Source organism: Bison bison, unplaced genomic scaffold (genome assembly GCF_000754665.1).
Source record: "Bison bison bison isolate TAMUID 2011002044 unplaced genomic scaffold, Bison_UMD1.0 scf7180017864284, whole genome shotgun sequence".
NCBI classification, from domain to species: domain Eukaryota; kingdom Metazoa; phylum Chordata; class Mammalia; order Artiodactyla; family Bovidae; genus Bison; species Bison bison.
In genome coordinates this window covers 178,549-195,543 of record NW_011494856.1, presented here as the reverse complement: position 1 = coordinate 195,543, position 16,995 = coordinate 178,549, and the positions used below count along the sequence as shown (strand labels likewise).

General features: G+C 36.9%; 1 protein-coding gene and 1 pseudogene across 1 annotated transcript in view; both read left to right on the top strand.

Annotated features, from left to right (window-relative positions):
• Positions 1-16,995, top strand: part of RRM1 (ribonucleotide reductase M1) — a 40,775-nt gene that overhangs the window by 10,924 nt on the left and 12,856 nt on the right. The window contains exons 3-11 of the mRNA XM_010849442.1: positions 1,461-1,638; positions 2,746-2,846; positions 4,573-4,632; positions 5,494-5,533; positions 5,779-5,941; positions 10,328-10,469; positions 12,729-12,812; positions 13,933-14,094; positions 14,454-14,533. Coding sequence (XP_010847744.1) covers positions 1,461-1,638; positions 2,746-2,846; positions 4,573-4,632; positions 5,494-5,533; positions 5,779-5,941; positions 10,328-10,469; positions 12,729-12,812; positions 13,933-14,094; positions 14,454-14,533 — 1,010 coding nt within the window. The remainder of the gene's footprint in view (positions 1-1,460; positions 1,639-2,745; positions 2,847-4,572; positions 4,633-5,493; positions 5,534-5,778; positions 5,942-10,327; positions 10,470-12,728; positions 12,813-13,932; positions 14,095-14,453; positions 14,534-16,995) is intronic.
• Positions 14,607-16,257, top strand: LOC104995580 (annotated as a pseudogene).

The window sequence follows — 16,995 nt, the reverse complement described above, 5'->3', positions numbered from 1 at the left end:
GGCAGTCTTGATTCCAGCTTGTGCTTCTTCCAGCCCAGTGTTTCTAATGATGTACTCTGCATAGAAGTTAAATAAGCAGGGTGACAATATACAGCTTTGATGTACTCCTTTTCCTATTTGGATTGATCTTTTTTTTTCCTTTGCGGCCACACAGCTTGGGCAACCTTAGTTTCCATCAGGGATTGAACTCCTGCAGTGGAAGCTCGGAGTCCCAACCACTGGACATTCAGGGATTCCCTAATCTGTTTTTTTCTTTTTTTTTGAGATTCAGTAAATACATACACATATACAGCTTAGATTGGTGTGCTACAGTCCATGGGGTTGCAAAGAGTTGGACATAACTGGGCAACTGAACAGCAGCAACATACAACTTAGAATTTGTCTTTCTTGACTTGGGCATTGTGTATTTTAAAAAGGGATGCCTCTTACAGTATGGTCTTGAAAACAGTGAAATGTAGTGAGGTTGAATGGGATATGGAGCCAGAAGACTTAGACATTAAAAACCTTGGGCAAGTCCCCGTAACCTGGTTCCTCATGTAAAGTGGGGATAATTATAATACCCATCTCACAGGTAATTGTGAAATGTCAGAGAAGATTATGAAAGTTGAGATATTTTGTGAAGTGTTAAAGAAGTGAAGTGAAGTGAAAGGCATTCAGTTGTGTCCGACTCTTTGCGACACCACGGATTGTAGCCCGCCAGGCTCCTCTGTCCATGGAATTCTCCAGTCAAGAATACTGGAATCGGTTGCCATGCCTTTCTCCGGGGGATCTTCCTGACCCAGGGATGGAACCAGCATTGCAGGCAGATTCTTTACCGTCTGAGCTACCAGGGAAGCCATTCACACCAGGGAGGTGTTAAAGGGTAGCCATTAAATTATCTAACTGCTCAGCCCCAATTCTAGCTTACACTTTGATCTCCTTTCACTAGACTGATTAAAGTTTGATTTGTTTGCTTTCCTGTACTTGTCCTTAGGAATAATTGGGGGAAAATAGGTAAGTATATGGCCTGAACCATGGTTATATACAGAAAATTTGAATGAAAGATGGGAAAATACTTATAGAAAAATTGGTCTGTTTTCAGCTGTTTCCCTATGTGTCTGTTAATCTTTGTAAAGCTCTACTTAGACTTTAAAACTAATTTTCTTCTTTTCTTCACTCCTTCCTCCCTTGCCCACTCCCTGCCTCTCTCCCCTCTCTCTCTCCCTCACCCCTCTCCCTCTTTCCTTCCTTCTTTCTTTGGACGCTTCATTATATATGTAGTATGCATTTTCTAGCAGCTCTATTCACTTATGAAGTCTCATTACTAAATTTTCCACAGCGTACAATTCTGAAAGATGATTTTTCATAAAAGGAAATTATCTTTTATTTTGATATAAATTTGATTGTTTTCTTCATTGCTCTTTTAAGGAAGATGTTGATTTTTGGAAAAGCACAAGTAATTCTTAGCTTTGCTTTTATAGGCTCAGATCACTATGAAGGTAATCCAAGGCTTATACAGTGGGGTCACTACTGTGGAACTGGATACTTTGGCTGCTGAGACAGCCGCAACCTTGACTACTAAGCACCCTGACTATGCCATCCTGGCAGCAAGGATTGCCGTCTCTAACTTGCACAAAGAAACCAAGAAAGTATTCAGTGGTGAGTCTAGAAGAAAAAGAAAGACTTTAGTATTCTCAGAAAATGTATAGGCATACTAGAATGAAACCTTGAGTATCAAAAGAAAAGTTATATCTTGTTTAAAAAAGCGAAGTGTGCAAGTTGATGGCAGAGGGAGACTAGAACTTCCTGTTTCTCCGTGCTGCTCATCTGCTGCATGGAAGGGTCAGTGAAAACTTTTCTTTATCTTTTTGTTCTCTCTCTATTTTTTTTTTTTTTTTGAAGCTCCTCTTTACATGCTTGGTGGTGGTATGGTTGGAAAAAAAAATTATTGATAATTCCTAGGTTAAACAAAATGTTACAGTCAGTCTTTTGTCACCATTAGTCATCACTCCCATTTTACAGCTCAGAATGTGGGCAAAAGACAGTTAAATAATTTGTTAAGTATATAAAAAGTGATATGTAAGAAGTCAGCTGGTAGACTGAGAGTAGAAATCTTTTGGCTCTCAATTCCAGATCTTTTATGTGGGACTTTAAACATTATATCTCCCTCTTCAGTAGATTTATAAGAGTAAAGATATCAGATCTTCCAAAATTGATCTGTGGATTCAAGTCAGTGTCAGAATGCCAGCTTTGTATGTGTCTGTATTATATGTAAACTCAGAGGACCAAATATCTGCTATGATGTCTGAAAGAGAGAGAGCTTTTTACTCAATGTGCATTTATAGAAGTAAAATCCTTGAGATGATAGATTTTGAATTTTAAGTTGAGTTTCTGTTTTGTTAGGATAAAAGAAAACTTGAGATTATAATTTATTCTTTTATTTATTTTCACCTAATAAATCCTTAATGGGGTAAGATGTTAGAATCATCTGGCAGTCTTTTTCAAAGAGCATATGCTATACTATAAGAGCATATGCTCACTCCAACTCTGGAAAGTTATTTCTTTAAGGGTTTCCTTATTTTACTTATGTAAATTTCCGTGTATATTTATATAACATGTATTTGTCCATTGAGCACTGTCTTTGCTAGGTACTAAGGTGAGTTGGGATGAAAAACAGTTGAGAACCACTTTTAAATTGTTAACCTGAGTATTGAACTTGCTGTTAAGTGATTTTGGTATTTTAATTTTCTGTTGTTTTGTTTTTAGATGTAATGGAAGACCTCTTCAACTATATAAACCCACACAATGGCAAACACTCTCCCATGGTGGCCAAGTCAACATTGGATATTGTTTTGGCAAATAAAGATGTATGTAGAATGCTTTTCTGGTGAAAAAGCTTTTATAGGTTTTTTTTTTTAAGGCAATGAACACATTTTAAAAAATTTAAACACTATGATAAGTGATAGAGGTAAAAAGTAATTCTCCTTCTCTGAATCCTAGTTTTCTTGTCTAGAAAGAATAGCACTTTGTCATTTTAAAATGTATTTTTCCAGAATTGTTCTATAACACATGGTGTATGTACATTTATTTTGCCTTTTAGTGGTAATGTACTGTGCATACTATTCTTTCACTTACAGGTGTATCTTAGAGATAGTTCTTTATTAGCATTTATGAATTTACCTTGTTCTTTTTAACACCTGCATAGCATTCTATCCTATAGCCATATCATCACTATATGTATATATGTAAGAATTGATCTAGTGATGAATATTTGTTTCCATTTATCACTGCAGTCGCTATTCTCATATGGTAGTGAGTTGCTTATAGATGAGTATATTGGTGAGGTAAATCCCTTCAGTGGAATTGCTGAGCCAAAAAGTATGTGCGTTCAAAATTTTGGTAGACATTGCCAAACTGACTTCCAAAAAGGTTGCTCAGATAAAATTTTGGGAGATCTTCTTGCTCAGCAACTTAAAAATTATCCATTTGTGTTTCAATTCCTTTCTTAACTACATTTCAGAGGACAGAGGGAAAGATGGGTAGATCCAGCCAGGCCCTTTGCACACTGAATTTATTTACCATGCATATCTGCACAGATTAGAAATCAGTTTTAACTGAAGGTAATAGAGTGATTCGTTGGCTATCTGTAAATATGTATCACAGGTTAAAGAGACTGAGAGAAAACTGAGTGAGTTGTTTGTGTTCATGTGTATTATCTTGAAGATAGGTGAGAAACAAAAATTAATGACATCAAAAACTTGTATCTAAAATATAAATTTTGATAATCAAGTATCTCAGTTCTCCATAAATCATGCAAAGCCCCTACCTGCCTTTGGCAACAAAGATGCCCTTAAAAGTTTAAGAGAAAGTGAGGAGTTTTGTATAGATTTTTCTAGTCCTCGGACATGGATCCTTATATGGCAACACTGATAGTATTTTGAAAAATTGGCTCTATTTTCCTCTATCCAAAATGATTATTAGTACCTAATTGCTTTCTTTCCTTTAAATGGCTTTATAGCCTACAAAAGCTCTGTAACAATGGCCAGTTCTGCTTTAAAACATCACTGTCACAGCAATATTTTGTTTAAAACCTGTTAAAGGACTATGGATTTGATTAGCCTTAGAATTAATGTAATTGTTTATCATATATTGTTATGTACAGTTTAAAATGGAAAATAAAGATATGTATTAGTATTTATATGGCTCCAATACTTTTGGATTAATAGCCAATCTAAAAACATGTTTTAGGATGATAATATAGTCCCTTTTATGCTCATATTCTTTCCCTTTTTAGAGATACTGTAAGCACAATAGGGAAAGTCACATTTATGTTTTTACTTATGTACAACTTATATGTTTTCTTCTAGTCTTTTAATGTATGTGTTTTTAAGCCTAGTTAGGATACTCAATTTATATAATTTTTTTCCTTAATATTAGGTATGGATTTCTATTCTACAACAATAATACTTAGTGTTATCTCTTGTATCCTGTATCAATTTTAGTTCTGAAATCAGGGCTGAAAGGTAACAAATTTTGTGAAAATAAGTCTAATTATCTTAATTATGGGTTTTTGTTTTTTTAAACCTTCACCAGCGCCTGAATTCTGCAATTATCTATGACCGAGATTTCTCTTATAATTACTTTGGCTTTAAGGTAAATAATGGGTTTCAAATAAGTGGGAATTCCTTCTTCAGTTAGGAAATGCAGTTTTTTGTTTATGTTTTAGTGATATAATTATAAAGGTAGTAATTTGTTGGGAGTTGGGATGGTCCTGAGGGATTAGTGTGGTTAGGGTAGTGGTGATTGTTTGAATTAAAGAAAGATAGCTTATTCATTTGCAGTTTTCAAATTTTCCAAATACTATTTCTGGATACCTGTGGAGTTATGCAAGTAATTTGTCAGAATGATTCAATATTATTCTGTATATGCAACAACTATTTATTGAATTCCTACTATGTGCTAAGTGATTTTCTAGGTACTTTTTTGTTGATAAACTGTTATATAGTGATTGAGAATGTGGATGCTGATGTCAGACCACCTAGGTTCAAATCACTGCTTCATTTCTTATTAGCAAGGTACTTAATCCCTTTGTCCTTCAGTTTTCTCATCTTTAGAATGGGGATAATAATAAAATTTCAATATCAAATGCTCTTGAAGTTTAAGTGAGTGTGTGTTTGTTGCTTTGATCAGTACCTAGGCTGTTATAAGGATTTTATAAATGTTAATGATATGAACCATTATAATATAGTGAATACCACAACTTCTGCTATTAACATTATACATATTAATGTAGAGTTAGCTTTTTCCAGAAATTTTCAGGCATTCTTTTCCGAAAAAATAGTCAATTGATAATGTTCTAAGCTAAAGCTAGTAAATATAAATATGATATTCTTGTCATTTAAGATTATTTTAAAAACTGAGTAGATTTAAACAGTTGCATATTGTGAATGATATGTCTACTATGTCTTTAAAAACTATGCTCTGGAAGTTTTTCGGTTGTTTTGCTTTTTCTAGACACTGGAGCGATCCTATTTGTTGAAGATCAATGGGAAGGGTGAGACATGAATGTGTTTGTGTGTTATATTTTCTGTTCATTGTATTGAAAATAGAACTTTAAGCTATTTGCCTTAACATTTCTATTTAAACTCTAAGTAACACTTTAAACTTTAGGTTTAGTTTATGAATAATCTTGCTGCTTATTGGTATAAAATTTTTAAAATTTCTTTTGTTGTTCCTTTTTTTAGACTCAAGTACATATCTCAGCCTAGTTTTCATGTGAAAAATTTATCTTGTTTTTAGTGGCTGAAAGACCACAACACATGTTGATGAGGGTATCTGTGGGGATTCACAAAGAAGATATTGATGCTGCTATTGAAACCTACAACCTTCTTTCTGAGAAGTGGTTTACCCATGCCTCTCCCACTCTCTTCAATGCTGGTACCAACCGCCCACAACTTTCTAGGTATATGTCACCTATAGTCACTTTTAACATCCTAAAATGCTTTTGACTAGGGAAATAAACCTGGACCTGAAGAAACTATACAGTTCATCACATAAAAATTAATTTGATAAACATTTAATCATTAAATGAGATTTACTTTCTGAAAAACTCTCTTATTGCATTGTGGTAAACAAATTGATGAGAGACAAACGCCAGTAGTGAAATTTTAAGCTTGTTTCTGGTGATGGTTGTACAACTCTGTAAATATACTAAAACCCATCAGTTGTACACTTTAAATGGAGAATTGTATGGTATGTGAATTATATCTCAATAAAGTATTTTCTGATAATAATTAGAGGATTCTAGTAGTAGTCTGTATGAGAGTAGGTATTTTGGGTTAGGGAAGTGAAAGTAGAGATTGAGAGAAGTAGACTGATTTAAGAGATTTAGGAGGTAAAATTGACAGAATTGATGATTTGAATGAGTCATTCAAAGAGTGGTTCCTGAGTTTATGGGTAAATAACAAGATTTATTATGGTGTCATTTTCTGAGAAAGGAAACACTGGAACAGAGTCCAGTAATTTATTAAAAAAAAAAAAAACAGCTAATACACCCTAAGCAAGTTGGGTTATCCCAGGAATTGAAGAATATGCTAACATCAAAAAGTGTATTAATGTAATTCATTGCCCTAACATTTTATATCATTTAATACTTTCATAAAAAAATAGCAAAATAGATGTAGAAAATAACTTCCTTTCTTTGGTAAAAGATATCCACTAAAAACTTAGATCTGTTGGACCTCTGTTTTTAGCATTGTAGTGGAGGCCTGAGCCAGCATTGTAATTGTAAGATAAGAAAAAAAATGGTTGGAAATGAGGGAATGAAACTAAAGATTCCTCAAGAGCATCTATAGACAAGTTATTAGAAGTAAAAGGATTTCAGCAGAATGTGTGTGTGTGTACGTTAATTGCTCAGTTGTGTCCGACTCTTTGCAATCCCATGGACTATAGCCTGCCAGGCTCGTCTGTCCATGGAATTCTCCAGGCAAGAATACTGGATTGGGTAGCCATTCCCTTCTCCAGGGAATCTTCCTGACCCAGGGATCAAACCTGGGTCTCCTGCATTGCAGGCAGATTCTTTACCATCTGAGACACCAGGGAAGCCCTTCAGTAGAATATCTGGATATAAATTCAACATAAATTAATTAATTGAATTTTTGTACTTTAGCTGTTAGAAGATTTAAGGAGCTTCCCATGACTCAGTGATAAAGAATTCGCCTGCCAATGCAGAGGACATGGGTTCAATCCCTGTGTTGGGAAGATCTCTTAAAGAAGGATGTGGCAACCCATTCTAGTGTTCTTGCCTGTGATATCCCATGGACAGAGGAGCCTGGTGGGCTACAGCCCATGGGGTTGCAAAAGAGTTGGACACAGCAAATAAAAAACGAAACCAAAAAAAGAAGATTTAAATTTTAAAATGTGTAATAGTGGAAGGTACTCAGGAATAAATCTAATGAAAGGTGTGCAAGGCTTTTAAGGAAAAAATTCTAAAACGTAATTGAAGGACGTTATATAACAAATCGAGAGTGATCATATTTTCATAAATGGATTTAATGTTATAACAATGTCAGTTTTTCCCAAGTTAATCTACAGATTCAGTGTAATTCCAGTCAGAATTTCAACATGCTGATTCTAAAATAAATATGGAGGAGCAAATGGCTAAGAATAATCTAGTGCTGGTCAAATACACCAAATCCTAATCCCTGAAATTTATAAATGTTACCTTATAAGGAAAAACAGTTTTTCAGGTATGACTAAGATCTTTTTTTTTTTTTAATCACAAATAATACTTTTAATTATTTAGCTTCTTAGAGTATCCACAAAACAGAAACTGACAAATCCATATTATTATTTAGTCAGATAGTTGTTTCTGACTCTTTTGCAAATCCATGGACTGTGGCCCGCCAAGCTTCTCTGTCCATGGTATTTTCCAGGCAAGAATATTGGAGTGGGTTGTCATTTTCCCCCTCCAAGAAAGATCTTGACATAGGGAGATTATCCCAAATTATTCAGGTGGGCCCTGAATCTAATAAAAAATATCCTTATAAGACAGAGGCTAAGGGAAATATAAGACATACAGAGAAAAGAAGGCAGTATGTAGATAGAGACAGAAATTGGAGTGAGGTAGCTATAAGCAGAGGAGCCCAGAAGCTGGCTCGTCTAGGAATGTTCTCCACTAGAGCCTCTGGAGGAATGTTCTTGATTTTGGCCCAGTGAAACTGATGCTGAGCTTCTTACCTCCTAAACTGTGAGAGAATTAATTTCTATTTTAAGCCACCAAGTTAGTGGCATTTGTTAGGGTAGCCACAAGAAATTAATATAAATAGCAAGATAGTTTTGAAGAAAAAGTCCTGCTATATTCAGGACTACTATAAATCTATGTTTATCTATCCTAGAGTAAACACCCTACTTTGTGGATTGTATGAGAACTTGATGAATAACAGATGTCATTGCATTTCATTGGGAAAACAGTACTAGGAAAATCGGTTATCCTATAGGGAAATGTATAATTAGATTTCCTTTCTTCATGTCATATACAGAAATAAATTCAAGAAAAAAATATAAATATGAAAGTAAAATCTTTTAGAAGAACATGTAGAAAAAATAAATATTTTCCTCCCCAGCTTTTTAATATGAATTTCAAACATTTAGAAAAATTTGAAGAAAAGGAGTGAACTCCACTCATACACCCACTTATGCCTAGATTTTAAAAAGTACTGATATTTTGCATATACATGTATTTTTTATTTTTGTCTTTAAAATTAAAAATATTTTTGGCTAAGTCATTTGACAGCGAGTTGCAGACGTCATAACTATCAACTTACATCTTGATAGAATATATATGACCTCCGAGGAGTGAAAGGTTTCTTAAAATAGATATAATAAGCAAACAACATAAAGGACAAATTGACTACATTAAAATTTTAAACTTCAGCAAACCAAATACAGTGAAAAAGATTTCAGACGGTGAGAGGAAACTTGCAATGTATGTTAACTGTTGAAAGATTATAAGAAAAAGACACAAAACCAAATAGAAACATGGGCTAATTTGTAGAAGAAACTGATTGGCTGTTAAACACGTGAGATGATGTTAAACTTTGCTTTTAATTAAGAAAGTGAAAATTAACATCATAATGAGATATTTCATACCCAACAGATTGATACAAGTTAAAAGGCTGATGAACTAAGTATTGGTAAGCATGTGGGCAGGCTCATGCATTGATTGATATAGTATACTTACTCATTCACTTTGGAGACTCTTTAGTAAAGTGGAACACATGCATATCTTTTGACTCAGAAATTCCTTTCCTAGGTTTACACCCTATAGACAATCCTTAGATATAAACACAAGGAGATATGTTTAAAAACTTCCACAGGAGCATTGTTTAGAATAGCAAACAAGTTGGAAATAATCTAAATGTCCACCAGCAGGCAAATGGACAAATATATTGGTATATTCATACAATGGAATACCTTACAGCAATGAAAATAAACTAGTCCTATATCAGTAGGAATGACTCTCTAAAACAATACTGAGTTAAATAAAAGCAGGTTGCAGAACAATAGTATGAAACCAGAAATTTTTTTAAAATGTGGAACATATGTAAATGCTAAAGGAACGTAGAAAGCATGGAAACAGCATATATTATATATATATATTATATTAGGTTATATTTGTAGTATCAAATTTCTTGAGGCAGATGGTAAGTACAAAGTATATGTTATAAATTCTCTGTTATTTGTGAATGTCTGAATATTCAGTAGAAAAAGTCAAAAGATAAAGTCTATTTGTTTGGATGAATATTAAAGTTGGTAAAAGGAATCATTGGTAGAATAAGGGTCCTGGAGTAGGAGGATGAGATCCAAATCACAGGTAGAAGGATTGTCTTTAAAAAGACTGTAAGGGAGCTAAATTTTGATGGACATATCAAATTTGGTTCATTATTGGATTGGTGGGGTTTTTTTTCATAAATGTTTAAATTTCTTGGCTTGAAAAGATGTTAAGTATGCTTAGGAATTTATATCAGAAAATGTTATAATGACACATTTGTAATCCGGTGAATAGGTAAGCTAATATTTACCTATCCCTAAGACTTTCATGTAGGCTCATCATCTAGAGTAGATGGCAAGATGATTTTAAAACAATGTATGCTGATATGTTTCATTGTGTCATATCCAGGTTTTGGTTCTTTTTCCTTCTAAAAACATCTAAAAAAATTTTTTTTTCCTTCTAAAAAAAAATTTGTAAGTTTTAGATCATTTATTTGCCTTATTCTCTTTGAATTACATAGTTGTTTTTTGACTCTCCTTCATTTCCTTGCTGAATTGTGACTTTTTCCCCCTATAGCTGTTTCCTTCTGAGTATGAAAGATGATAGCATTGAAGGCATTTATGACACTCTAAAGCAGTGTGCATTGATTTCCAAGTCCGCTGGTGGAATTGGTGTTGCTGTGAGTTGTATTCGAGCTACTGGCAGCTACATTGCTGGGGTAAGCTTCTGTTGTGTGACTAAAAATATGTGGCTGGAGGGACTCAAGTCCATAAACAACCAGGGTTGTGGTTGAGAAGGCATTTGCGGGAGTGTGGGAGACCTGGATCTCTGTTAATTACTAGCTGGCTGTGCAACTTACAATGAGTGAGTTCACTACTTCTATCTTATTAGAGGTTGGTTAGTTGGGCTCTAGGGTCCTTTTTCCCACTCCAGTATTCTTGCCTGGAAAATCCCATGGACGGAGGAGCCTGGTAGGCTGTAGTCCATGGGGTCGCTAAGAGTCAGGCACGACTGAGCGACTTCACTTTCACTTTTCACTTTCATGCATTGGAGAAGGAAATGACAACCCACTCCATTATTCTTGCCTGGAGAATCCCAGGGACAGAGGAGCCTAGCGGGCTGCCGTCTGTGGGGTTGCACAGAGTCGAACACGACTGAAGCGACTTAGCAGCAGCAGCAGGGTCCTTTTTAGCTCAGATTTTGGAATTCTGATTTACTTTAGCAATAATAATATTAATAGCTTTTATTATTCATTGCTTCAGTTCAGTTCAGTCGCTGAGTTGTGTCCGACTCTTTGTGACCCCATGAATTGCAGCACGCCAGGCCTCACTGTCCATCACCAACTCCCAGAGTTCACTCAAACTCACGTCCATTGAGTCGGTGATGCCATTCAGCCATCTCATCCTCTGTCGTCCCCTTCTCCTCCTGCCCCCAATCCCTCCCAGCATCAGAGTCTTTTCTAATGAGTCAACTCTTCGCATGAGGTGGCCAAAGTACGGAGTTTCAGCTTTAACATCATTCCTTCCACAGAACACCAGGGACTGATCTTTAGAATGGACTGGTTGGATCTCCTTGCAGTCCAAGGGACTCTCAAGAGTCTTCTCCAACACCACAGTTCAAAAGCATCAATTCTTCGGATTCATTCTTACTATATGCTAAATGTTATAAAAATTTTATGTGAATTACTACAACCTTATGAGATAGATAGATATTACAAACACAGTAAACTTTACTCCTTACAGTGACTTTGTGAGTATAGCCACTGTTGTTTTCATTTTACAAGTGAGGAAGCTGAAGCTTACAAAGTTAAATTACTTCCAGAGATTAGTCATTTAATATGTGATAGAGCCAGGGTTCAAGCTTAATCATTAATACTTTATGAGGGAAATTTCAGCTCTTTTAGTTCACTATTCACTGGGAGTCAAGATCATGGTTTTGGGTGGAATCTTAAAAATAATGCAAATAGATGCGTATGCATGACAGAAACAGACTCACAGATAAAGAAGACAAACTTGTGGTTACCAAATGGTCAGGGAAGCAGGGAGTGACAAATTAGGGATATGGCATTAACTGATATATAAACTACTATATATAAAATATTTAAGCAAGGATATACTGTATAGAATAGAGAATTATACCCATTGTATTATAATAACGTATAATGGAGTATACTATGCTGAAATCACATTCAGTATAAAATACTGAATCACTATGCTGTATACCTGAAACTAATAACAATATTGTAAATCAACCATACTTCAATTTAAAAAACAAAAGAAAAAAGGTAATGATTTTGAGTAAGACCTGGATTTAAATCCTGTCTCTACTAATTACTAGTAGTGTGGCCTAGTAGAAGTTATTTTACTTCTCTGAGTTGTTTCCTCCTCTATAAGGTGAAGAAAATGTCTCGCCCTATAGAAAGAGAGTCCAGAAGAAAACCATTCTGTTATGTGGTGTTCATTACCTTTCTGCTTAAAGGCTTGCCTTGGGTTAGAATGATTATTTTAAAAAATTGATAGGTATCTCATCTTCATTCTAGAATGTATTTATTGGAGAATCTCCATTTGCCTTATTGTCTTGATTTATCCACTGCATATAATTCTTACTATAAATCGCCTTGAATTCTTTTGGGAAAAATATACTGTAGTAGGGTTTTTACTCTACCCAAAGTATTTCATTATATGATGACCTTTTGAAAGTATGGGGGTTTAAATTCAACTATGCTGATTTTGGATTCGTTTGACTTATAGTTATTTCTCATCGTAAGCTAGAGATGCCATGAAATAATGTTGTACATATTTGTAATTTATTCCACAGTTTTATGTTGGGCATTATGTTTTCAAAGCAGAGGTAGAGATGGGGAGCAGATGACACTAGACTGGGAGAGAGTAATTTGCCTGCTGTTGAGCCATCTTCTTCTTTTCCTTGCTGACCCCCTCTTGTTCCTCCGGATGACTTTATCCTGTTTCTTTTTCAGACTAATGGCAATTCCAATGGTCTTGTACCGATGCTGAGAGTATATAACAACACAGCTCGATATGTGGATCAAGGTGGAAACAAGGTATGCTTTGTGAGTGAAAGCCCTAGAAATCAGAACTGAAAATCTCATATAAGCTATAATAAGATAGTTCACTATGTATGTTTCTAACAACTCTGTTTTTTTCCACTTTTATGATCAATTTAATGTGTGTATACTTTTTACTTAAAGTATAGACACTTGAAGTATACATATACAATATATATTATACATATATACCAGTCAAGCCATAGAACACAGACACCAGTGTGTCTCCTTGTGTACCTTTGTATTAATCATCCATCACTCCTACACATACATACGTTATCCTTGGCTCCAGGCAGCCAGTGATCTAGTCAGCTTTCTTACAAGACAGTTTATTTGCAAAGAATTTCTAAAGTGGTGACTCATATTGATACCTTGGAGGGAGGGCATGGCGACCCACTCCAGAATTCTTGGCTGGAGAATCCCCATAGACATAGGAGCCTGGCAGGCTATAGTCCATGGGCTCGCAAACAGTTGGACACGTCTGAGCAATTAAGCACATATTGATACCTAATCTTGAAAAGGGGTTGTAATATTTTTTCTAGGTTTTTATTAAAAAAAAAAAAAAGACAAAAAGCAAAACTTGGCCTGTTTTATAGAGGGAAAAATAGAGAGTACTGGGCCATTTTTCCAATGTTATCAGCAGAATACTTTGCAGCCATCTAGCCTATCTAATGGAATCTGTGAGGACCTTGATAAGACATACCACCTTTTTGTGATCTTTAATAAAAAGCACAACTTATTGTCAAAGTTAAAGCAATTTTTGGGGCTTTACATACACGTCACAGAGTGTAAAGTGAGCTGCATGACAGCTGAAGAGGAAGCTTCATCTCTAGTTCACTGTGTCACTTTGGATAAATTATTTAGTCTTTCTTGTTCTACATTTTCTTTGTGTTAATTGTTCTTTTTTACACCTAGGATTGTATTGTATACTATAAAATATAAAGTAGTAGTATTTTTCTACTACTTTATATTTTATAGTACTTTTATTTGTATTATCTCATGTAATTCATTAATTGTAGTGAAGATCCAAGAAGATATTATTGAAGTGCTTTGGAAAATATGAAGTTCCTTTATTTCATTCTGATTCTGAAAAGAATGATGATTTATTTACCTTTAGCGACCTGGGGCATTTGCTATTTACCTGGAACCTTGGCATTTAGACATCTTTGAGTTCCTTGATTTAAAGAAGAACACAGGAAAGGAAGAGCAGCGTGCCAGGGACCTTTTCTTTGCCCTTTGGATTCCAGATCTCTTCATGAAGCGAGTGGAGACTAATCAGGTGAGAGATAGTTGTTAGTAATAACAACTTGGTTCATATGAGTTTTCTCCTCAATCATCTTAAATCATGCTTAGGAAGAATCTACCTATATGTTATGCAACAGCAAGGCATGCTGAGCAAGAGATGCCTTTCTTGCCTTCTTGGATTTTTATTTTCTAAAGCAGATGCTCTAAATGCTTTAGGAGTCACGAACAAATAGGCAGAACTAGATGTTTGGACTTGAGCCTAAATATTATTTCTGAAGCAGAATTTTAAGACAGTCTATGGAGGCCACCCTCTCCCTTGTAGTATTCCTAATGGACCATGTGTGATTGGTTATTTGAAGTTTCTTATGGTTGATATTCTTCTTCCCTTGGCAGGACTGGTCTTTGATGTGTCCAAATGAATGTCCTGGTCTGGATGAGGTCTGGGGAGAAGAATTTGAGAAGCTATATGAAAGGTATGGAAAAAATACAAAAGTAATAATGTTTTAACCTTGTTTCTTTTATTTATAGGATGTAAATTTCAAAACTATGTCAATTATTAGCCTAGTTTCTAGGATTCTTCAGAAGCATCTAGAAGAGAATGTGACTAGTAATTTTGTTTTAGTGTGTTTTCTTCCTGAATCTTCACCAAAATTTTGGTTTGTCTTTCTTAAAACTTTGGAGGGACTTCCCTGGCTGTCCAGTGGTTAAGACTCCACTCTACCACTGCAGAGGCCACAGATTTGATCCCCGATTGGGGAACTAAGATCCAGCATGCTGCGTGGCATGGCCAAAAAAATTACTCATGACAAACTTCCCCCCAGCCCCATGGCCAGGATGCCCAGGTAGGGGAACACCCCCAATGGCAGTGGCTGGACAAAAAGTATGGAAGGAAGTGAGGAGGGCAGTGAGGGGGTGGGGGGCGATGAGGGCCCTGACAGATACAGAGGGTGTCTGGAGTACAGACATTGAGCAGAGCTTCCAGGAGGCCACGGCCTCTTACCTATCCTGTGGCCAGTGGAAAATCCTATTCAATGGAGTCAGGTTGTATGGTTGTGATAAACTGATTGCCTGCAACATCAAACTGAGAACATGGAAGACCTAAACTCGCAAACAGTCTCTAGTCATGTCCAGGCTTTGGTCCAGGGGAGGTCTGGGGAAATCCAGCTGATGCTCAAGGCACTGAATGTGGACCAGGTTTCCAAGGACAAGGCTTTCCAGACAATGACTTCTGTGTCCTTTGCCCAGCTCATCTCAGCACCTTCCCTGCAGGCCAGACTGGATCCCACCAGTCCTCAGGCCCCAGAACCTTTCCATTTTAGGTCGGGGCTTCTGGGCCCTCCTGGAATGTTCCAGATGTGAAGCCATTCTCAAAACACTGTTCTTGTCACTGAATCCTCCATCTACTGCTCTGCCAGGGTATGAGCTTCCCAAGCCCTCTCATCCTTTGCTTTGCTCCCATCTGCCACATCACCCCCAGCCTGGTAGGCTTGGGCTCTGGGCACTGCTCGGTCACAGCACCTGTTTGTACACATCAGCCTGCACTGCCCCAACCCTGGAGTGCCCTGCCTCGAGAATGTGGACATCTGACAGATCTATGACAAATTCCCTGAAAAAAGAGGGGCTATAGGAGCTGTGTGACCGTGGGGCCAGCCATACTTTCTTCCTGGTCAGGTTCTGGGTGGACCTGACCTAGGGCCCAAGTGGTGAGGAGGTGGGGCCGCCAGCGGCAGCAGTGGCTTCTGTGGAGAGAGCAGCCAGTATGAGAGCCTGGACCACGTGACCCTTGCCTGTTCCTTTAAGGTCTACTCCTTTCGCAAGCAGGTGGTGGAAAAGGTGTAGACAGAACATGCCCTGATGGAGGATGGGAGGTTTGTGTACCACATGTTGCACTCACCCATGTGCAAGCACCTGGTGAATTTTCTCACAAGCTGCGGCAGCTGCTGGAGCGCCATGCGATGAACAGCATCCTGGAGAACTTTACCATCCTCCGGGTGGTGACACAGAGACACCTAGGAACTGCTGCTCTGCACCGCCTACATCTTCGAGGTCTTTACCAGTGAACAGGGTGCCCAGCACCACATTTACTGCCTGGTTAGGGACTGAAGGGGGACCCCAGGAGTGGCTCATCCCCAGAATACCCTCCTCTCAGGAAGGACCTACAGCTTTCCTCTTACTTGGGGAGGGGCTGCTCCTTAAAAACTGTGTTGTGAGTTGAACGTGCTGGGACTGTGAGGAAAGGATGGATCCTGACATTGGAACCTCACAGAGGTCTCTGAAAGCACAGATCACTCCAGAGCATTAGACCCAGGGAACAGAAGTATGACAACCCTTGGGACACCACTGGTTCTGTCTCTAAAAGGCACCCTCCCCCTTTTCTGTTTTGGATGTTTTGGAGGGCCCCCAGCAGCAGCAGTTACACATTGGCTTGTCCCTCTCTGTTGTTAAGCGCCCTCCCTCTTGCCAGTCTGCCTTTCCTTACCACCTGCATCCCAGTACCCTGATAATCGAATGTTGAAAGTTAACCCTTTCTGTGCAGGAGCAGACCAGGTGGGCCCTGGAAATATTTCTTTTTTAATATAACAAAAGATAATTATTAAGAAACAGAACAAAAATCTTTGGGACATGTAAATAGGTGTTCAAGGTAAATCATATTTTAATAGATCCTCTAAACAATTAATGCAGAGTTATTAATTTGCTTTGTTATAAAGTACATTTGATAAAGCAAGTTATGCTTTTGTATTATACACAGGAATTGAGAGCAACTGGTGTGCACGTGTCAGAAGTTCATTAAGTAATAGCACCAGAGTACTGCTGTAGCACAATGGCACTATTTAACTACTTCAGTCTTTGTTCCTTTTTATTAAGGAAGGTATTATTGATTTAGTGAGTCTGGCTTTAGCCATAGTAAAATGTGTATCATATTCCTAATTTTTTT